Source organism: Sorex fumeus, unplaced genomic scaffold (genome assembly GCF_029834395.1).
Source record: "Sorex fumeus unplaced genomic scaffold, SorFum_2.1 ptg000051l, whole genome shotgun sequence".
Taxonomy (NCBI): domain Eukaryota; kingdom Metazoa; phylum Chordata; class Mammalia; order Eulipotyphla; family Soricidae; genus Sorex; species Sorex fumeus.
The window spans coordinates 32,609,440-32,631,037 of record NW_026606108.1 but is presented as its reverse complement, the minus strand read 5'-3'; the positions used below and the strand labels follow the sequence as shown (position 1 = coordinate 32,631,037).

Here is a 21,598-nt window from a genome sequence, read left to right as displayed (position 1 = left end):
CCCAGGGTCCTCCTGGGTAACTCTGACTCCTTCTATCCTTCTGAGCAGCATCTGTGTGAAGGGTGGGTCTGCCCTGAACCTCTGCCAGGATGAGGTCAGTGGAGGAGCAGAGGCAGAGCTTCTTATTCCTAAAGGGACTGTGTAAAGATAGAAGGAAAGAAGGGGTTCTCCGGAAGTTTAGGTCTGGGTTTTATATGCAGTCAGGAAAGGAACTCCCTTTCCCACTGCTGGCCCCCACCCCCAAGGCCCACAGCCTGCGCAGAAAGGTTAGTTTCTGCGCCCACGTGGGGTAGTGAGATTAGCAGTGAGCCACGGTGCACGGGGATCTTGGGTCCAATTTGCAGAGAGCCCAGACTGTATGAAAGCCCCAAGCCCCGGAGTCAGGCTGGGTGCAAATCCCAAACGATCTGATGCTCGGGCCGTCGCGGAGCTCAGCTTTTTGTTGTGGTAGCAGCCGAGGATCCCGGGCCGAAGCGCGCATCCTGAGCGCGCGTTGCGCAAGGAGCCAAAAGCTGGTCTGGCGCCGGTGAAGGCCGCCCGGCCCGACGCGCGGGTCCCGCCCCGGGTGCCGCCCTGGCTCCCGCCGGAGCATCAGGTGGGGCCCTGCGTACCCGCACACGGCTGAGCGGCCTCCCCGGGCCGGATCTGCCGCTCGCCCAGCCGGCACTCGGGTCGGGGGTCCCGTCGCCCTTCGCCGGCTTGGAACCGGGTGCAGGCGGCCGGATCGGGCTGGGACACGCTCCGGGGCGCGCGCGGCTCCCCTCTCTCTCCTGGCCAGAGAAGGAGCTTCCCGGGGCACGGCCTCCCCCAGGGCCACGCGGCAGTCCGGGCGGCCCCCGCCCGGGTCTCCCCCCCAACCCCACCCCCACGCCGCCCCCCCCGATGCGCGGACTACAAATCCCGGCAAGCCCCGCCGCCGGCACCTCCCCGCCGCGCCCGCCGAGCCCCCCGGCCGTCCCAGCGGCGGGGCTGGGGCTGCGCGCGTGGCCGGGCCGGGCGGGGAGGCCGGTCCCGCGGGCGGGGGCGGCTCCCGGTTCTCCCGCCGCCGCGGCCCAGGGGAGTTTCCAGGAAGTGGCCATATTGGATCCATTCAGCCGCAGCCGCCCGGGCGCAGCGCGCCCCGCAGCCCGCGCGGACCTCGCCATGGCGGCCACCGAGCTGGAGCGCCTCCCGGTAAGGGCCCCGCGGGGCAGCGGCGCGCGCGCGGGGGCGCCAGCCGCGCTGTCACCCCCCGGTCCCGGGGCGCCGCGCGTCGGGCCGGCGCGCCTTGGCGGGGTCGTCGGGAGCGCCGGGGCGCGGGCGAGGCGCACCCGGCTGGCGGGCAGGAGCGGGATAAACAGCTGCCCGCCTCCGGCCAGGTGCGAGCACCGAGCGGGGCGCGGGCTGGGGAGCCGGCGCCCTCCGGACCCCCGGACCCCCATCGCCCCCGGTCCTCGCTTTCTGCGCGGCCCGAGCGACTCCGCGCCGCGCAGGTGCTGTTGGATGGGCACCGCCGGGGAGGATGGATCCCCAGAGTCCGAGGAGTGCCCGCTGCGAGCTCGGGACGCTTGCAGACCCGCGTCTCCGAGACCCCCGGAGTCCGTTCTCCCGACCCCCGCCGCCTCCCCTTCCTCTCCCGTGCACTCCGCCGCCCCCACTCCTCCCCGCAGCTCCGGAGCCCCGGCCCCGGGGGGTCGGCTCGGAGGCTGCCATTCCCGGGGAACTGGAGCGATTCCAGACTCAGCCCCGCCGCGTGTTTGTCTGGGCCCCGGTCCGGCGCTGCCTTCTGCGGGGCCAACGTCTAGGGTGGTCCCTGCAGGGGTCGCTCTGGGCCCGAGCCAGCCAATAGGCAACTTCCTAAATGTTTTTCTAATTCACCCGGAGGAGGGGGAGGCCTTTTGGGGATAGAGTCTGCATGTCCCCTGGTGTCGCCGCTTGGTTCTGGGTGTGTCTGGGAGGCTGGGCTGTGACAGTGAAGGAAACTGTGTCTTCTGGCCAGCCAGAGAGGCCCTGGTCGGCGCGGGGAGGGTCCCCCGCCCCCGTTGGGGGGAGGAAAGGGGGGACGCCGAATTTGTGACCGGCAGGGAATCGGTTCTGGGACTAAATAAAGGAGCGGGGGTACTTATGTAATCAATGCTATAAATACCGCCATCTGAATTTATGCATGTAAATTTACCCTCTTTAAACTGAAAATACATTTTTGGGTCTACTTTGGAAATCACTGCATCACTGAAACAAGCGTTCTCGGTTTCATAATTTTTGGACTGGTGTGTCTGATTCCAGTTGAGGAGGGGGCTGTGAGTCAGTTAAGTTAAGCATAGAGGGAGCAGATTACCAGGCTGGGGCCCGCAGAAGCTTCCTCTTAATGCCTCTGGAAGTTGGCATTAACTGTGCGTGAATGCCCAAGCCTTACCAACCCAGCTGCCCAGCTGATGGCCAGGAGGCCTGTGCACGCTTGACATCCTTGTGTACATGCCTCATACATTTTCTGTGTCCTGTTAACTGAAAAGTTGTGTTTGGGTCTTGTCTGTCTGGGCCAGAGGTTGCACGGTCTGTTGGTCCTGCAGGGCCTCTGCCCACTGTGGCATGTAGAGTAACCAGAATCCTCTGCCTCCTTTGAATCCTCCACTCTGACTGGTTGGCCATGTGACCTTGGGCAAGTTTTTTAACCCTTCACAGTGCTGCCCAGTGTGTGTTACAGGAGAAAAATCCCCCCTTAGAGTGTTCTTAGAAGGGTTCGGTGAGAGAAGGCAGATGAGGTGCGTGGAGCAGTGTGTCACGTGGTAAGGACACAGGACACCTGTGTCCAGGTGGATGTGACAGCTGGCTGTCTGTCCAGGAAGGCAGCAGAGAGCATGTCTGTTCCTGGACGGGACGCTCTCCCCACGGGCTCCATCTCTGCCTGGCCCCAGGGCGATTGTTTTCCAGACTGAGCTGACAGTCTGCTTGGCAAGACCCTGCCCTCACATTCCCTGGCTTGTCTCAGACTTGCTTTGAGGATTTGGGTGGAATTTCCCCTGTGATAGGCGAGGCAGAGAGGGACCAGAGAGGGACCTGATGCAGGTGTAGGTGTGGAGCCAGTTTAGGACCTTGGTTACGTGGTTGCCATCCAGGTTAAGCTGGCTGCCTGGCTCCCACGCCCACCACACCCTTTGTGCTCTGGGCCATCAGCCTCCTGGGAGGACTCACCCTGGGTTGAATTTGGGTGGGAACCTTGGGTGGAGCTTGGCCTGAATTTAGGAGTCTGCACTCCATTCTCCTCTCCGGGCTTGTCATCCTGGGAAAATCATTTCTTCTTTAATCTCACATGAAATGGACACAACCCATGCTGTTGCTCTTCAAAGGGCTGGTGGAAGGTTAATAGCAGCCTAGGACATGTGTGGAGATAAGCACATAGGTACCGTGTCTGATCGGGCTGCACTTTGGAGTTAAGTGGGGGCTGTGAGTCTGTGATGGGCTACAGCTACCACAGGTCCATGCCACCCCTCCAGCACACTGTGACCAGACTTGCCTTGGGGGGAGGGGGTGTAGAACAGGGAACTGACCAGCCTGGAGCTTCTAGGAGCATCCAGCATTCTTTGAGGTCATTGTGTGCTGTGTTTCTGTTCTCCACATAGCATGAAGCTGACACCAGGGGCCCTACAGCCTTTGCCCCCAGCTAGGCACAGCTCCACACACCCTGAGCGATGTGCATGGGACTCCCTCTGGGGGGCTCACATACCCCTTATCCTGCCCTTACCAGATCCTGGACTCTGGGGCTCACCTCTTCCTCCTACTGGGCTCCATCTCCTGTCAGAATCCCAGGGTCAGGGCTGTAGGCCAGGGGAGCCCCCAGCAGCCGGGACGGCGGGGCTCTGCGGGGGAGGAAAGGCACGTGCAGCATGGCAACCTCATGCCTGGCATGCCTCCCAGCCAGTCTGTCCCCCCCCCCCCGCCCCCCATTCCTGCTTTATACCCAGCACCATCTGTCACTTCCGTTGTCACCCCTGTAATCTTGACACTTCCCCAAGAAGCAGGCTCTCCAGCTAGGCGCCTGTATCTCCCCGATCAGAAGCTGGTGGCTGGGGATGTGGGAGGGAGTTATCTCACCCGGGCACTCTGTCACAGAGACAATGGCCAGTCACCTCTTCTCTGAGCTGATCCACGAGAAGTGAGAGCTGGGCAAGGACAGCTGGGAGCCCCCCGGTGCTGGCCCCTGCTGAGGTCTGGCCCTTCCTCCTCCTGCCATGCCATGGGGCTGGGCTTGGATAGCCCAGGGGAGCCCGGTGTGTGTGGGGGGATGCAGAGAAGAGGGTGGGAAGGCTTGGGTGGTCCCAGGGTGCATGGGATAGAGGACTGATGGGGGCACAGCAAGTGTGCTGTGTTGGGGAGACGGCTCATGATGCCAGTGAGATGGGAAAGTATTCATGGGGTTGGGGGCCAGGGCAAGACCCTGGGCGCTTTGTACCCATCACCTTGTTGGAGCCCATCACTTAACTATTGCATAAGAGGCATACTCTGGTCATTGGCAAGCATGGACCCAAGACCCCACCACAGCACCCAAATTCCCCTGCATGCTGGGCCTTCGGATGGCCTGGGTCGGGGAGTACTACATGAGCCTCTGGGGCTCAGGTCCAAGCAGCTGCAGGATGGCCACATGAGGCCAGTGAAGGTGCTGCTTTGGGGTATCCCCCGAAGCTTCCTCAGCCCGCCATCATCTGCATGGCCCCAAAGGGGCACACTGTGTGAGTGAGCTGATGTGGAGCTGGGTGTGGCAAGTGTGCAGGTGGCGGTTGACACCTGATCATCCTTTTTGGCAGACCAACGCGTGTCCACTGGCTCTCTAGCGCTGGGAAGAGGCAGTGGAGCACAGGATAGGGGAGCAGCCTGGGGGCTCTTGGAACTAATCAAGTATTTTTCTTTCTCCAAACACATGTCTGCCTGGTAGTTCTTGGTCTCTATCCTGGGGGCCACTTTAAAGGGCAGAACAGGAAGGAGAGAAAAGGGGTCCATTTCAGATCATAAGTGCTTGCTATTCTGAGGTCTCACTAGTTATTCCATATAAAGACTACTACACCTTAATCTCTCTGTACCATTTCTCTGGCCCCCTTTGCTTGTTTGTTTTTTCAGGGTGGGGACACACCCAACAGTGCTTAGGGATCAAAGAGTGGAGGCAGGTGTTTGTGTTGGGGGGGTGGAGAATCTAACCCAAGTTCCTGCATCAAAAGTTTGTGTTCAGCTGGCTCGCCGGCCCCTTCTTTCAGATGTCTGCTTCGCCTTAGGAGAGAGGGACTTTGTGACTGGGATGATAGTACAGCAGTAGGGCACACTGCCAACCTGGGTTTGTTCCCCAGCACCCCGAGCCCCATGAGGTGTGACCCCTGAGTGTAGAGCCAGGAGTAACCCCTGAGAACCACCAGGTTGCAAACCCCCTCCTCCTGTACCCTGACGCACACCCCAGAAAAAGAGAGAGGGGCTTTGCATCCCCAGGTGCCCTGTTGTTCGGCACAGGTAGTCCTGCCGCCTGCTCCCCTCTGGCCCGGGGGAGCCGCTTTCCCAGCGCTGCCCTCCTGCACAAGTCTCGGTCATTTCCCGTCACCTCTGACCTGGATTTAGAGACTTGCTGTGGAATCCTGGGACCAGAGCCTGAGTCTTTCCTGGGAAAATTCCTAGGATTCCTCTCCAGCTCAAGGACAGTTACACTGTGACCATGGTTCTGGCCAGAGGCCCCTGGCTGGGTAAGACCCCGGCTGCTTGGAGTAGCTCAAGCCGGGGCTGTGGTGGGTGCCAGGAGCCTGGCGGGAGAAGGTACCAGTGATGCCAGCATTCCTGGGCTCCTTGCTCAGAGGCCGAATAGCCATTCCTCGCAGGGTGGGGGCTCTCCTGGGGAATGAGCTTCCTGTCTGCTGGTCAGGGCGCTGGGGCATGTGACCCCAGTGGGAAAAGGGTATCCAAGATCCCAGGCACCAGCGAGCTCTGGCAGGCCTAGGTCAGGGGACTGCGCTTTGTCTGAGATTAAGAAGCTGAGTGCTGCTGGTGGCTCATCACCTCATTCCCAGCCCAGCCAACCTGGTTTGAGAGGTGCTTTCAGGAGCCTTTATCCCCCCCACAGCTCTGGGGCACAGCCGGTTCTGACCCGCAATACTTCCCCGTTCTCTCTCAATACAAGTTGGTTAGTGTCCAGGCTGGAGACTGGTCTCTTCCCACATCCTACCTCTCTTCCTTGTAATGGTTCAGGGGTGGGTGGGGTACGGCTCCTGAAGGCTTGGACAGACCATTTTCCGGTCACGGAAAGGCCGTCCTAGTTATCCACTGGGCCGTATAACAAACATGTCATTCTCCACTTTGTTCTAGATGGTGACCAGCAGGGCATGAGGGACACAGCAGTGATTATTTTGATTGCTGCCTTTGATGTGCCCAAGAAATGATAACACAAAAGCCCAGGCGGTGGCACAGGAGCCAAAAGCTCATTAGTGACTAGCCGGGGATAATGGCCTTTCCCTTGTACGTGGGGTCTCAGAGTGGCCAGCACTCTGTCCAGGAGCTTGGGGGACACTTAGAGCCCTCTGAGTGGGTGACCCGGGGAGCTGGGTGTGTGGAAAGGGCCAGAAGCTTCTGGGTTCATCCCTTGCAAGGTCCGAGTGAAGTTGTCCAGCCCACGGGGTTCTGACAAGGAACAGCCTCTGTGAGGGCTCCCTCCCCATGAAAGGAGATGGTGTATGGTCCTCACTCACCCTCAGACCTGGGGCTCTTGAGTGCCAGGTCAGGGTCATGCCCCAATACCAGATATGGGACCCCAGGGACATTGGGTTGGACCCTCAGGGTAGTCTATTTTTTTTTTTTTTTTTTTGCTTTTTGGGTCGCACCTGACGATGCACAGGGGTTACTCCAAGCTCTGCACTCAGGAGTTACTCCCGGCGGTGCTCAGGGGACCATATGGGATGCTGGGACTTGAACCCGGGTCGACATGCAAGGCAAATGCCCTACCCGCTGTGCTATCTCTCCAGCCCCAAGTAGTCTCAATTTTTTATTAATAATTTTTAAAAATCAGCAGATTCTCTCTCTCTCTCTCTCTCTCTCTCTCTCTCTCTCTCTCTCTCTCTCTCTCGTCCAGGGTTGGGCTGGGGAGATAGGTCTGACAGCTAAAGCACATGCCTGATTCCAAGTTTTCCTGCCCGAGAATCTCTGGTGGCCCCCAGCACTGCTGGGCTTGGGCATTAACCTACTGGGTCTACATGACCAGGCTGAGACTTTGCCAAAAGTGACCTTCTGGGGAGTCCCGAGCACTGCCTGGGAGCCTTACTCCCAACCCCCATCCCCATCCCCACCCCCTCATCCCTCTCTTTCTAGAGTCTCTTGAAAAATGAAAGATTTGGCCATTGGTCAGGGCCATGCTGCTGCTGTGGGCTGAGCTGCAGGACTCTGGTTGCACCCGGTGCCCACCTCTCCTGGACCTCACGCTTGGTCGATCCTGTGGGTCTGGGTCCAGCAGTGGGAGCCCATGGCCGGAGGCAGGGTTTGCAGTGTCATTTACGATACAGTTCCCCGCAATCCCGCCTGAGGCCTCCGCTGTGCACCTGCCACCTGCGCTGAGCGAGGGGGAGCCGAGGGGCACGTGGTCAGCTCAGGAGCACCCGCAGCCTGGCTTGGGGCTGGCTTTGTTATCCCCGCTTCCCCCCTTCCCCGTACATGAACAGCCCGGCCTCTAGGACCACTTGAGTGGAGACTGAATTAGAGGGGCCCCCTGAGGTCAAGGACTTGATGTCTCCTCTTTTCCTTGGCAGCCGTCCCAGCTCCTGGCACAGGCCACCATGCCCAGGAGTATGTGCTCAGGGACAGACCGACGGATGGATGGCAGGCCGGCCTAAGAGGAGAGGCAGGGAAGGAGAGCAGTTTGGGGAAGTGCTGCTCTCGGTCCCTGCTGCTCTGAGCACCTGCCTTGCTGTGAGTGGGACTGGCAGGGGGCTGTGCTGCAGGCCATGTGAGCCGCGCCTCTGTTTGCACAGGGAGCTGCTCTGTGAGTGTGGCCGTCACCATGTGACAGCCACTCTTTCCTCTGGCTGCAAACCCCGAGACACTTGACTTCCCACGTGCTTTCCTTCCCTGTTCCCGGGCTCCCTGCTGCCTCCCTGCTTCCCTGCATTTAGAGTTTTGCGGTCAGAATGCAAAACTGGTGAAAAATGGCCTCTTGGAGCTGCAGAAGCAGCCAAGGGAGATGCTCGTGTCCATGTGGCCCTTGAGCAACCAGAGAGAAGCGAAGGAGAGTGACTGTGAAGGCTTAGCCTGGTCACTTTCCCGCGCCTGGACCTGTGATGCCATCTGCTGACTGTGCAGGACTGCTCAGGTCCACTCCCAGGGGTGGGCTGGGCTCACTCCCAGACTGCAGGGTGCTAGCCAGGTAGCCAGAGGGACCCCTGATAGATTGATTTAGGTTTTGAGGCTGCTCAGTGGTGCTCAGGTACTACGTGTTGTTACTGGGGATTGAACCAGGGTTTGTCACATGTGAGGCAGGCACCTTAATCCCTGTGCTGCCTCTCTGGTCTGAAACCTGAATTCCTTCTGAGTTGTGGTAGCTGAGACATTCTAGGGAGGCTTTGGAGACTGTTAACTCCTTGCAGACGGGGCCCCACACAGGCCTGAGGCCCCTGAGAGGGGCTCTTTGGAGCACTTGATGCACAGGTCATGGTGCCAAATTAGCATCAGGGGTTGACCAGAGGGAGAGTCACCCCTCAGTAGAGCAGACCAATCTGCTGAGACCTAGGGACATCCACATCAGGGCGGGGAGGGTGAGTATTCCAGTGTGTGAGTGTATGTGAGTGTACATGGATTATGCGAGTTACATATGAATGTGAGTGCATGTCTGAGTGTGGGTGAATGTGAATGTATGGATTTGATGTAGGTATGTATGTAAGTTCATGTAAGTGTTTGTGAGTGTGTGTGTGAGCTTGTGTGTATTCACACATGAGTGTATGACTGTGTGTGCTTGGGTGCATTCCAGCTGTGGAGATCAATACTGCCGTGGTCACTGAGATTCCTGCACGGGGACATGGGCTGCCTCTAGGCCTATGGGGCCTGGCATGGTGCCAGGAGAGCCCGGGCTGCCTCCAGTGATGATAACTTCCTGTGCTCCATGAGCTTCCCCAGAGAGCAGGAAGGCAGCAGGGCACGCTGAGTGCCCAGAGGTGGGCTTCTGTGAGACCGCTCAGGGGGCTCATACCCAGAGCCTGGAACGTGAGGCAGCAGAGACAGCTCAGGAGCAGCGCAGCCTCTGTCTGTGCCGTGTTCTGCTGCAGACGGCGCGCGCACATGCATGTAGGTGGTTTCCAGACGCAGCGACTGGCTGGGCTTTGGCGGCCGACTCCAGGATGCTGGATTGCATCCTGCTTGTGTCACTGTTGGAAGAGGAGGCTGAATAAACACTTAGCCTTCCCCACTAGCACGGAGTGCCTTAAATCTTGATTGTCAGTCTCGCCTGAAGAGAAAAACACCCTAGACTGACTGTTGTGTCCCTCATTTGATCCGCGCTGCCAGGAGCAGGTGGAGCAGCCAGACAATGAGGCTCTGTGTGAGGTGAGCAGGTGCCCCTGAGCGGCTGCGAGAGGCGCTCTTTGGGGTTGATGAATGGTGGTGTTGTCCCACAGGCTGGGCCCGGTGGGGGGTGGTTTATTCCCTCCCCCAGCCAGCAGTCAATGTCGGGCTGGTGGAAGAGTTGGAGAAGAGCAGGGCAGCCGAGTGAGGGCTCTGTGCTGAGCCTGAGCTGCCATGAGCCCTGGCCCAGAGCTGGGGGGGAGTTCAGAGGAGCAGTCAGGCATCACATGCTGGGTGGGAGCTGCAGGTGAGGAAGGGCCTGGAAAGGCAAGCGAGGGGGTGTGGACTACCCAGCACATTTTCTGCTCCATTTCCCACGTGAGCACGCTGCTTCTCAGGCCTCTCTGTGGGGCTCTGTCTGCAGCCCCTGGCTTGGGGGTGTTGGCCTCTCTCCGGGGAGTAGGGCCGAGGGAGAGGAGGTCGGCTGTAAGAGCAGAGGTTCTGTTGAGAGGGGCTCTTTGGAGCGGACAAGTCTGGGGCAGCCTCTGCGTTTGAGCGACAGTACAACTGCCCAGGGGGACAGCATGGGTTGAGAGGACTGGCTTACCCTCTTGCAACTCATGAATGCAGGGCTAGTGCCTGAGCTAGGGGTGTGGGGGTGTGAGAGAGAAGGTGAGTCAGAGGGCTCGGCCTGGGGTTCTGGTGCTCTTCAGGCTGAGGCTGCAGAGAGGCCAGCAAGAAGTACCTGCTGGGACTGGCAAATAACACAGTGGGGAGGACACTTGTATTTCCTGTGGCTGACCTGGGTTTAATCACCCGCACCCCTTATGGGCCCCTGTGCATGGCCAGGAGTGATTCCTGAGTGCGAAGCCAGGAGTAAGCCCTGAGCATTACTCGGTGTGGCCCCCAAACAAAAACAAACCAAAAAATTGAAATAGTTTTAAAAATGGAAAAGAGATGGTTTCTGCCTGAAGCTTTTGGACTTATCCCTTCAGAGCGGCTGACCCAGGAATGCTTTCCCCAGGGCAGCACTCAACTGTCTTCCATTCCCAGAGGAAGTGGAGATACCATCCCCACACTTTGGAGGGTGACCTTATCCCCTGAGGGGGTCTTGGGGGCTTCTCTTTAGAATCTGTGACCCTGCTCATCAGGGCTGGCTGCCTGCTTCAGAGCAGGGGCCCAGCCTCCATGTCCTCTGCTGGGATGCTCTGAGCATCCAGGATAGCTGGAGGGGGGGGGCACCTGGGAGTTCCAGGGGCCATCTGAGGAACAGGGCGTTCCCTAAGAAGACCCTGAGCTTGGCCTGATGGGAACCCCTCCCCATGAAGCACAAATGTAAGGGGGTCTGGCCAGACCTGCTTCTGCTGAATATAGAAGGAAAGTCTGGGTATTTGGGTAGGAGGCTACAGAAACAGACCCCCCCCCCCTCCAATCTTGATCTCTTAAAATTTTTAAGCTCCAGAGATCACTTGGAGCCCCTTCGGGCAGGCCAGGTGAGCCCTCTGGGGTAATAGCCAAGACTCCTGGGGGCCCTGAGCCGGAGGGAGAGGCGCCTCACCCGTCAGTGGTCCTGGCGCCTCACCCGTCGGTGGTCCTGGCCCTATGGAGCCCTGGGTGCAAGGGTGCATCCTCTGGATGCTGCCTCCAGATCTGCCCCTGTTCGCGACGTATGTCCTGAGCCATGCTGAGAATTCAGACCAGTGGCTCAGCATTCACCTCCCCCCGCCCAACCCCTCCCTGGAGAACTCACCACCTCATTCCCCTTCTCTCCTGGCAGAACGCGGAGCCGGAGCCACGGCCCCTCTCCCTGGGCGGCCATGTGGGCTTTGACAGCCTCCCCGACCAGCTTGTCAGCAAGGCGGTCACTCAGGGCTTCAGCTTCAACATCCTCTGTGTGGGTGAGTGTGGGGGTGCTGTGGGGAATGCCAGGGGGGTAGATGGAGGTTGGAGTGGTCAGGCTGCAGGACAGCTGCCCAGGCAGGGACTTTTTGGGAGAGTTGGGATGGGACTGGAGTTGGGGTCTCTGCCAAGGGTCAAGGATGGAAGGAAAATGGGATTAGGCAGGTGAAAGATCCTGTGAATGGTTTCTCTGATGTTTGGATTCATTTGAGTATTTAAACCCCCACTGGGGGAAAAAAATAAATCTACTGAAAAAAACTTGGAAAGAGAACATACATTTATACCTTGTGGCCACTGAGTTGGGCACTGTAGTTGTCGGGCACTGTAGTTGTGAGCCAAGGCTCCAGCAGGCACTGCACCTGCAGGGTGGTACCCTGAGGCTTAGGGGCCTCAGCGCCTGGGACTCCCATAGGCCCGAGTACTTTGCCAGCCCCTGTAGATGTGCCCAAACTCTGGCCTCTGGGAAGCGGGAAGCCATGTAGTGGGACACCCCTACATCCTGTCAGAATTCCCTGGAGGTGGGCTACCCAGCACAGGGCACTGGGGCCAGAGATTTTGGGAAGCTGCAGAGTCCAAGTGTGAGGGGACTGGGTCCCACAGAAGCCACTGGAGGCCAGTGTCCAGTGAGGTCTCTGCAGAAATCCGGCTTTCTCCTCTCCCTGAATTTTATACCCACGCAGAGCCTCAGGGGCCGAGCCAGCCTTTTGGCTTTATCTCTCCATCGCCTGCTCCCTGGCCTCACATGCAGGTGGAGTGGCTGTGCCCACCTTACCCACAGCCAGGACTACCTTGCTGCTTGCCCCTGTCACGTCCTCTCCTTACTCGCTGCCCACAGGGGAGACAGGCATCGGCAAGTCCACCCTGATGAACACGCTCTTCAACACCACCTTTGAGACCGAAGAGGCCAGTCACCACGAGGAGTGTGTGCGTCTGCGGCCCCAGACCTATGACCTCCAGGAGAGCAACGTGCACCTCAAGCTGACCATCGTGGACGCCGTGGGCTTCGGGGATCAGATCAACAAGGATGAGAGGCAAGAAACGGGATGGGTCCCAGTCCTACCCAGGGTGGCCACTGCAGGAGGCCAGGGGCAGCCAGGGGCGGCCTCTGGGGGAAGCGCCTGGGGTTCCTTTTCAGAGCGGGGCAGCTGCCTCCTGGGTGACGGAGTTTGTCTGTAGTTACAGGCCCATCGTCGACTACATTGATGCGCAGTTTGAAAACTACCTGCAGGAGGAGCTGAAGATCCGCCGCTCGCTCTTCGACTACCACGACACGAGGATCCATGTGTGCCTCTACTTCATCACCCCCACCGGCCACTCCCTAAAGTCCCTGGATCTGGTGACGATGAAGAAGCTCGACAGCAAGGTAGACTGGCCTCTTGAGCTGTGTCCTACAGCCCTCGCCAATGTGAGCCTGCTCCCGCCAGTGGCCACTGTCCCCTCGGGCTCCAGGATGGAGTCATGAGCTCAGCCTCTGGCCACTGCTTCTGACCATCTCCACTGCTTTTGCTGCTCTGGTGTTGTGGGCTCGCACCTGGGTGTGGCCTGGAGCCCCTCCCTTCATCCCTCCTGCCCTCCTTTCTCCCTCCCTCTCTCCCTTTCCTTCTTCCTCAGTCCTTTCCTTTCCTCCTTCCTTAGTCCCTTCCTTTCCTCCTTCCTCAGTCCCTCCCTCCCTCCTTTCTCCGTCCCTTCCTTTACTTCTTTCTCCCTCCCTCCATTCTCCCTCCCTCCCTCCCTCCCTTTCTTTCCTTCTTCCTCCCTCTCTCCCTTCCTTTCCTTCTTCCTCCCTCCCTCCCTTCCTTTCCATCTTCCCTCCCTCCTTCCTTCCCCTTCCCTCCCTCCCTCCTGCATGTTTCTGTACTCAGGGATGACTCCTGGCGAAGCTCAGTGGACCGTATGGGGTGCTGGGGATCCTGCCCAGCTTGGCCGCATGCAAGGCAAGCACCCTACCTGCTGGACTATCTACTGCCATACTTAGCCCCATCTTTCTTCCAGCCACATCATTTGCTTTTACTTCTGAAACTTTCTCCGGCTCTCCTGCCTAGAAGCATGTGTGGCCTGGATCCTCTTTCTTCCGGCTACATCGTTTGCTTTTTCTGATGTTTGGCAGCAACCAGTGAGGCTCAGGGGCTTCCCCAACTCTGTGCTCGGGGAGTCACTCCTGGGGTTCTTTGAGGCACCGTGCAGGGCTGGGAATCACTCCTAGGCCTCCGGCATGCAAAGCACGTGTTCCAGCCTCTTGAGTTGCCCTAAACCATTTTTCATTCTCACTTGCTGTCTCTTGCTCTTCCTTCCCTCCCCATCACTTCCCCCAGTTCTCTGTCTGCCCCTTCCCAGCATGCCCCTTCCCATCCGAGCTGAGCTTTGCTCCTGCATCCTAGTTCCTCTGCCCCCTTTGCTTCTTCTGTCCTTTCTTCCATGGTTCCCCCTTGGGTGCTCCTGCGCTCACTAGGGAGAGGGGTGTCCAGGCCAGAATTGGAATTTGCATGAGGTGTGGGTGTTGAGAAGGTGGTGAGCTGGGGTGAAAGGGTGTATATGGGGCCCCAAAGTCACCTGTCAGCTCCCATGTGGCTGTTCTGCCCAGATCAGGAGTTGATTTTTCACAGTGAAAATGGGACCACTCAGATCTGGGTGATTTTAAGGTCTTCCGGTGACTGCTGCTGGCAGCTCGTCTCACTGGCGGTGGGGCGCTCAGCCATTCCCTTCTCCTCCTCCATGACTTCTCTCAGGTTCAGTGTTATTAGAGCCATCAGGGTACCTTGGGTCAGAGCTGAGTATGCCCCAGGGGGACTAATTTGGGGACTGGAGCTGGGTTTGGGGGAGCGCAGGCCATAAGCACGACAACTGGTGCAGCCTGGGCTGGCTCTGCTTCTGCTCCCCTGCCCAGGGGCGTGTCCTGGCCAGGGCTGTGCCCTGCTGGGGGCTGCTGACCTGCTGCCCCGCTTCCCCGGTCTGCAGGTGAACATCATCCCCATCATTGCCAAGGCCGACACCATCTCCAAGAGTGAGCTCCACAAGTTCAAGATCAAGATCATGGGCGAGCTGGTTAGCAACGGCGTCCAGATCTACCAGTTCCCCACCGATGACGAGGCTGTGGCAGAGATCAATGCAGTCATGAATGTGAGCACAGGCTGGGCCGCTGGGCGTTGGGTCCCACCTGTGCTTCTCCGGACGGGTGGGCTTCTGGGCCCTGAACAGGGCCTGGGGAAGCAGGTGCTGGCCCCATCCTGGGGCATCCCCAGATTTACAATTCATAAACTGTGGGCTCAGGGCGGACACCTGCATCCTGTAGGAGCCTGGGGACTTGCTGTAAGCCAGGCCCACAGGTGCTTCTTGGGACGTATCTCATGGTCCCCAGGGGGCCCAGGAGCTGACAGCTCTTTCTCGGGCAGGCCTTCCTAAGCTTTTTCCACTTGCAAGTCTTGTTCACCTGAGGAATATTTTGCACAGGGTTTGCCTGGGGGGCGGGGGGGGTCACACCCAGTGGTGGTCATTCCTGGTGGGATTCGGGGAACTCTTATGTGGTATGGGGGATCTAACTGGGATCAGCGGCATACAGGGCAGTGCTTTACCAGATGTACTATCTCTCTGACCTTGCTTGAGAAAAAAAAATTATTTATTTATTTTTATTTTGTGCCACATTAGTCAGTTCTCAGGGCTAATTCCTGACTGCTCTCGGGGATCACTCCTGGTAAGCTCAGGGGACCATATCGGGTGCTGGGGATAGGTCCCTGGTTGGTCATATGCAAATCAAGTGCCTTCCTTGTTGTACTGTCTCTCTGGCCCTGGCTTGAGAAATTTTTACAGAACCCTGAGTGTGTAGGTAGATAATAGAGGTATATGGATTAAACTTATTACTGATAATCCATCATAAAGAAATTAATTTTAAAACATGTTCATGGCTGGAAAGACAGCACAGTCACTAAGGTGCTTGCCTTGTATGCATCTGACCCAGGTTCAATTTCCAGCCCCACCTACCGTCTTTTGAGCCCCGCCAGGTGTAAGCCCTGAGCACAGCCAGGTGTAGCCAAAAAACCCCTCCCCCCAAAAAATGTTCTTTAAATCTTCCCCATGAGGGATTGTGCCTGAATTATTATTGAAGATACCGGGCTCCGGATGGCAGGAAGGGGCTGTGGGCCTAGTGCTCTCCCTTGCTTAGAGGTTTCTGGATATTTCACTAGAAGCGAGTCAGAGCGTGAGCCCCTGGCCAGGCTCCGTTCAGTTGTGGATTCTCTCCCTGGACCCCAGGAGACCACGAGGGGCCCCTGTCCCTGCCTCTGTCACTCCTACTCACGTGTGATGGGCCCCTTTGCAGGCACACCTGCCCTTTGCTGTAGTGGGCAGCACCGAGGAGGTGAAGGTGGGCAACAAGCTGGTCCGAGCACGGCAGTACCCTTGGGGAGTGGTACAGGGTGAGTGTGGCAGCAGGGGAACCCCAGCTGTGTCCCCTGCCCAGTGCCCACACCCCCCTCTGTTGCCCACCCTCCCCCCACCTTCTATTGCCCGTGCCCTCCCCACCCTCTGTTGCCCCCCACCCCGACCCTCTGTTGGCCACCCCAAGCATTCTGGCCAGTGTCCCGAGCCCTGTCGTGCCCCTGCTCGCCTCATGCCCCCATGCCCCGCGCACTCTTGCTCCCAGTGGAGAACGAGAACCACTGCGACTTTGTGAAGCTGCGGGAGATGCTGATCCGCGTGAACATGGAGGACCTGCGGGAGCAGACCCACAGCCGCCACTACGAGCTCTACCGGCGCTGCAAGCTGGAGGAGATGGGCTTCCAGGACAGCGATGGCGACAGTCAGCCCTTCAGGTGACCGCCCACAGCCCCTGGCCCCGCCGAGCCCCCTCTGCTGCCCCCTCCCGCCTCAGCCCACCCTGACCTCTTTCATCGGCCCCTCTGCAGCCTACAGGAGACCTACGAGGCCAAGAGGAAGGAGTTCCTGAGTGAGCTGCAGCGGAAGGAGGAAGAGATGCGGCAGATGTTTGTCAACAAAGTGAAGGAGACCGAGCTGGAGTTGAAGGAGAAGGAGAGGGAGGTGAGCGCAGGGCCGGGGCGGTCAGCAGTCAGGCACCTTCCCTGCCCACGCCGAGCCGGGCCCCTCACCGTCCTCTCTTCCAGCTCCATGAGAAGTTTGAGCACCTGAAGCGGGTGCACCAGGAGGAGAAGCGCAAGGTGGAGGAGAAGCGCCGTGAGCTGGAGGAGGAGAGCAGCGCCTTTACCCGCAGGAAGGCCGCCGTGGAGGCCCTGCAGAGCCAGGCCCTGCACGCCACCTCGCAGCAGCCGCTGAGGAAGGACAAGGACCGGAAGAAGTAGGTGGTGGCCTCTGCCCCCTGCTGCGCTGTGCGCCCGCTGGCACCCACGCGGCCTCGCTCCCTGCAGCTCGGTCCCTTTGGTTCTCTCCCTCTCTCTCTCTCTCTCCCTCTCTCCCTCCCTCCCTCCCTCCCTCCCTCCCTCGCTCCAGATTGCTCACGCTGCCCTTGCTCACCTTCTCATTCGCTTTGCTTCTTCCTTCACTAGTGATTCTGTGCTCAGGGTCCACCCTTACTTCGGGCGCCTGCTTGTGCACAGGTGATCTCTCCCTCCTCTCTCTCTCTCTCTCTCTCCTCTTTTTCTCTCTCCCTCCTCTCTCCTTTCTCTCTTTCTCACCTCTCTCTCCTTCCTCTCTCTTCTCTTTCTCCCTCTCTCCTTTCTCTCCCTCTTTACTCTTTCTCTCCTCTCTCTCCCCCCTCCTCTCTTTCCTCTCTCTTCCTCTATCTCCTTCTTCTCTCTCCCTCTCTTTCTCTCCTCTCTCCCCCCTTTATTTTTCCCCTCCCCCCTCTTCCTCTCTCCTCTCTCTCTGTCTCTCTGTCTCTGTCTCTCTCTGTCTCTCTGTCTCTCTCTGTCTCTCTGTCTCTCTCTCTCTCTCTCTCTCTCCTCCCTCCCCCTATTCTCTTCTCTCTCCAAGCTGGGTTGTGTGTGTGTGTATGAAGCCTGGGTCTCACCCCGATGGCAGCGGATTTCCACACTCAGTCTCCTAGCTCCCATGATTAGCGCCAGGATGGCTGAGCCGCATTCCCATTCAGTTCCAGGGGGTGCAAGTGGACACCTGTCGTGCCTGGCAGCCAGTGACTAGAGCAGCTTGATGTGGACTGGTTTGAGATCACATGTTGACCCACGGGAGGGCAGCGACTCCATTGGAGGTTCTGGGGGCTGCTCTGGAGAGGGGCTTTCTCTCGCGCAGAGGTTAGGGCTGTTGCAGGACAGAGCAAGTGGGGATGGGGGAAGGAAGGGGTCCCACCCCACAGTGCAGGCAACCTTTGGCCAGGCGGGGGCGACGCTGAGTCACTTCTGTTTCCGCACTCTTGGCCGCAATCTCACTGGCTGGAGGGGGGCTCTCTCCCATTCCCACCCTGCTTCCTTCTGTGTGGGGACCTCATCCCTGCTCTCCGCCTTCAGCCTGTGCCAGGTGCTGCCTTCTCTTGCCAGTCTGCAGCTGCGCAGGTGTGCCTGACCAGGCTCTCTTTCTTGGGCATGGTGGAATCCCATTTCCTCTTTGGACTTTTGGGAAAGTGTGTGCCCAGAGCCGTCCTTGGTATCAGTGGGCCTGTGGCTCGGGCTGTACTGTGCGTAGCAGATGTCGCCCTGGATCCTGCTTCTGGCACTAACCCTCCCCCTCCTTGCTACCCCAATGTTGTTCTCCCTAATGTGCACACACCGTGCGTGTTTGCCGTTGGATTCTCTCTCCTGTGTCCCCCCCCACACACACCCCCGAGGCAGGCCGGGGCATGTGTCTCCCTGCAGACACAGCCCCCTGGACACACAAGCACAGACACAGCAGAGGAAAAGAAGCTCAAAGGAAAGGTCTGGGGGAGACAGAGGGGCCAGGGCCAGGCGCTGAGGAAGTCAAGTGTTATTCTTGAGGCCTGTCTTCTGCTTTGGGACGAACCCTGCTCTTCGTCCCCTCAGTCTCTCCCTGTCTGCCAGCCCCGCAGGTGCCTGCCTGTACCCGGGGAGGCCTCTGCTTTCCCCTCGGCTTGGCTCTGCATCCAGCCCTGTCCCTTGTCCAGCTCTGGGCTTGGTGAGCAAGTGTGAGGGCTGTGGTGGGGGCCTGCATGGGTTTCAAGTCGGGGCTCAGAGTTCTCTGTTCTGGGATTGTGACCCAGGTGAGGGCCCCGAAACCTCTCTGCATGCCCCCATACCCTTGGTAGCTGGTTAATGAAAAAGTGGGCACTTGTGCTAGGAGCACTCGGGTCACAGCTGAGCACAGGGGTGAGGCATCTGGAAGGGTTTGAGTGCAGCCCTGGGGAGCCAGGGGGAGTCACGGGCTTGGTACCCCCAGGGGCACAAGACTTTTCTGTTTGCTGGACGTACGGGAAAGTATCAGTCAGTTGTGCTGGCTCGGGGGAATTGGGTGGCCGGGCACACCCCTTCCTCCCTCCCCAGTCTGGGAAAGCGGGGAGTTATCTCTGCGTTTTGGAGGGTGGGGTATTGTTCTCGTGACCATTTACATTTGTGACTTTGGTTGTATTTTTTTTCTTTCTCAAATTTTAATCCGTTTCTGCAAAATTACTTTCCAATCAGATCTTGACCCCCTGCTCGGAACACCACACACTGAAGTGAATTCTCTGCTTTGCTCGTCACAAATGCCCAACTGACTGCCCTTTCCCCAGTGTCCGGCGCGCTGTCGTTTGCTTCTCTTTGGTTTGGTCGTCTGCGTATCTTTTAATGCATCTGTTTTTTTTTTTTGTTCTGTTTGTTTTATTTTTATTTTTCAGTTAACGCACGCACAGACTTACATGTCAAGAGCGGACTTTAGACTTTCATGTGTTAAGTTGCTTGAGTTCCACCTTGTGACCCTTCTCCCATAGCGTGGTGTGAGGACGGACGGGAGTCTGTGGGAGCTGGTACAGACTCCGTGTTTACAGCCTTGCTTTGGCCCCAAGCCCCTCAACTCCCCTGCTCCGGCCCAGGCTGCAAGCCTGGAACACCCCCTCTATGCAAACTCGTCAGAGTCCTGAATGCTGGAATCCCAGACTGATGAGATTTATTTTTTTCAGAGCCAGTGGCTGGTCTTCCATTTACAGTGTCACGATTCCCTGACGGAGCCACTCTGTGCCACTAGAGAAGGTGCCCGGCAGGCCGGTGAGGCACCCTCCCGAGGGAGGCCTGGACCCCTGGGACCATGCTGCACAACAGGCCCGATTCCTTGCCTGTTAAGTTTTCTAACCTAGAGCTTTATTGCAATAATACCTTTTTAAAACACTTCTAAAGTTTTTTTTTATTTTTGGCACAGTCAACACAAATAATAATCCTCTCCCTCCCATTATTTTCTTAAGTAACACAGATTCCCTGATTTTTTAAAAACTAAAAAGTGCTCTCAGCCTTTTTTTATGTATAAAGTCTCCCTCCTGTCGTCAGGGAGAGGTGATAATAAATGTCCTGTGGTGGCAATGTTTGGAGATTTCTTTCCCAGTGACCGTGGAGCGTCACCAAGACCACATGCAGTGCTTTTCCTGTGAATGTAAATGGAACAGCAGCCTCAGTGCCATTGTCTTCTCCCACGGTGCTGCCTTCACATGGACCGTGTGTGTGTGTGTGTGTGTGTGTGTGTGTGTGTGTAAGTGTGTAAAATATTTGACTCCATCCAACCAAGACTCTCCTCCCCAAACCAATCCTGCATGTTTTAAATGTAAAGAGGACTCAGCTGGAAAAAGGTTTTTTTTTTTTTTTTCTCACTTGAGGTCATTGTTTCTCCTTTTGTGGCCAAGTCACAGGGCCAAGAGATGAAGGTGTCATTAATGTATGTGGACAATTTAAGGAAAAACAAACAAACAAAACCCTGTTGGCCCAGCAGCTAACCCCTTTCTGCTGCATTCTTAAAGAGAACACTTTAAGAAAGGCCCAGGGATGTTGATTCTTCTGTGTTCCTGTTGGTTTGCAAGCCACTAGGGGTATCAGGGTTGAAAATGTGGCCTGGTAAAATGGGAGATGAGAAATGAAAAGACGAGGATTTCAAAAGCTCTGTGCTGGGCGCAGCCTCAAGAAGCTCCCAGCCCCATATCCCTGCTAGCTGGAGGTCTCAGGACGCTGGATTGGGAGTTTAGGGCCTATTCTGCGTATTCTTCACCTGTCCATTTCTCCCCTCCTCTCTGCCCAGATCTGACCAAGACCTGGCTTCCTCCTGCCTGTCTGAGATTTCTTCCATTCAGAAGGGGCCGGAGAGGTCAGTTGTGTATGTCCACTGAGGCACCGCCAGAAAAGAACAGTTTTGAGTCCAGAGGGGGTTCCGCGGCTGACAGAATAGGGTCCAAATGAACATTCTCCAGGTCTTACGCTATGACCAGGGGTGTGCCCAGGTTTTGAGGTACTCGAAGCCTGAACTATTTGAGAAGCTGTTGTTAAGGTAGAGAATGAATATAAAACTAGGCAAAGGATGCTGGAGGTGCCTGAAGATTAAGCTTCATCAGCTTCATAGTAAATCCCCCTCTGGGCAAGAGGGTAGCAGCCTGCTCCTGTGCAGTCTCCAGGAAGAGCAACCAGCCACCCTGTTAGGGCAGGCAGGGATGTGAATGGCTCATCTCTAGGAGATGTCCGCGTCTGACTTCTATGTCTGCCAGTGTCCAGAGCACGGCCTTTCAGAAGGCCTGTGCAGGTTGACTCCAGAGATGAGGCACAGGGACCAGCAGGTTTGCTGTCCTATAAGAAGTGAGGACCCCAGTCCCCGGGCCACCTGGGAAGACTGGCATGAGCAGATGCTGCCACCTGCCTGCCCACCATCACCTGGGCCTCCCCCTCCCCTGCACCCTCATCCCTAGCACCCCCTTCATGGTTGTGTTCTGAGGCCCCAGCTGCCCTGCAGGCAGTCTCAGTGTAACTCTTGTGTTTGGGATTCTGTCGTTGTTAACTGAGACCAAATCAGCCCTCAGTGCTCCAGGGAGCCTTGAATCAAGAGCTTCTCATGGAATGGGGGAACCCCCCGGCACCCCCCACCCCGTCACAGGGTCTGCTCCTCCCATTCCTTCCCTCACTTTGTCAGGATTGCCCGAGGGATCATGTTAGGCATCTCCTAGCGTGTTTTTCATTCATCATGTTGACTTTGGGTGGAATCACCATATAATTTATTATTCAAACTGAGGCATTTGAAGAGAACAGGGATGTTAATTATGCCAGATCAACAGGCGTCAGCCTGAAGTGTCTCAGGCAGACGGGGAGGCGTGGTCCCCCTGGCTTTGGGGATC

The 21,598-nt window shown here is 57.7% G+C and overlaps 1 protein-coding gene across 4 annotated transcripts; it reads left to right on the top strand.

Annotated features, from left to right (window-relative positions):
- The first annotated feature begins 867 nt into the window (after positions 1-867).
- SEPTIN8 (septin 8) lies at positions 868-19,819 on the top strand. 4 transcript variants are annotated; one of them, XM_056124274.1, is made up of 10 exons: positions 868-1,173; positions 11,264-11,384; positions 12,221-12,416; positions 12,568-12,748; positions 14,341-14,502; positions 15,698-15,794; positions 16,022-16,190; positions 16,284-16,416; positions 16,500-16,690; positions 19,418-19,819. In XM_056124274.1, the coding sequence occupies exons 1-10, from the start codon at positions 883-885 to the stop codon at positions 19,458-19,460; spliced, it is 1,584 nt and encodes a 527-aa protein (XP_055980249.1). In that variant the 5' UTR covers positions 868-882; the 3' UTR covers positions 19,461-19,819. The 4 variants fall into 4 exon arrangements, with proteins under 4 accessions (XP_055980249.1, XP_055980248.1, XP_055980251.1 ...); XM_056124273.1 differs by having other exon boundaries at positions 12,562-12,748; XM_056124276.1 differs by lacking the exon at positions 19,418-19,819 and adding an exon at positions 19,136-19,325 and having other exon boundaries at positions 12,562-12,748.
- The last annotated feature ends 1,779 nt before the right edge of the window (positions 19,820-21,598 follow it).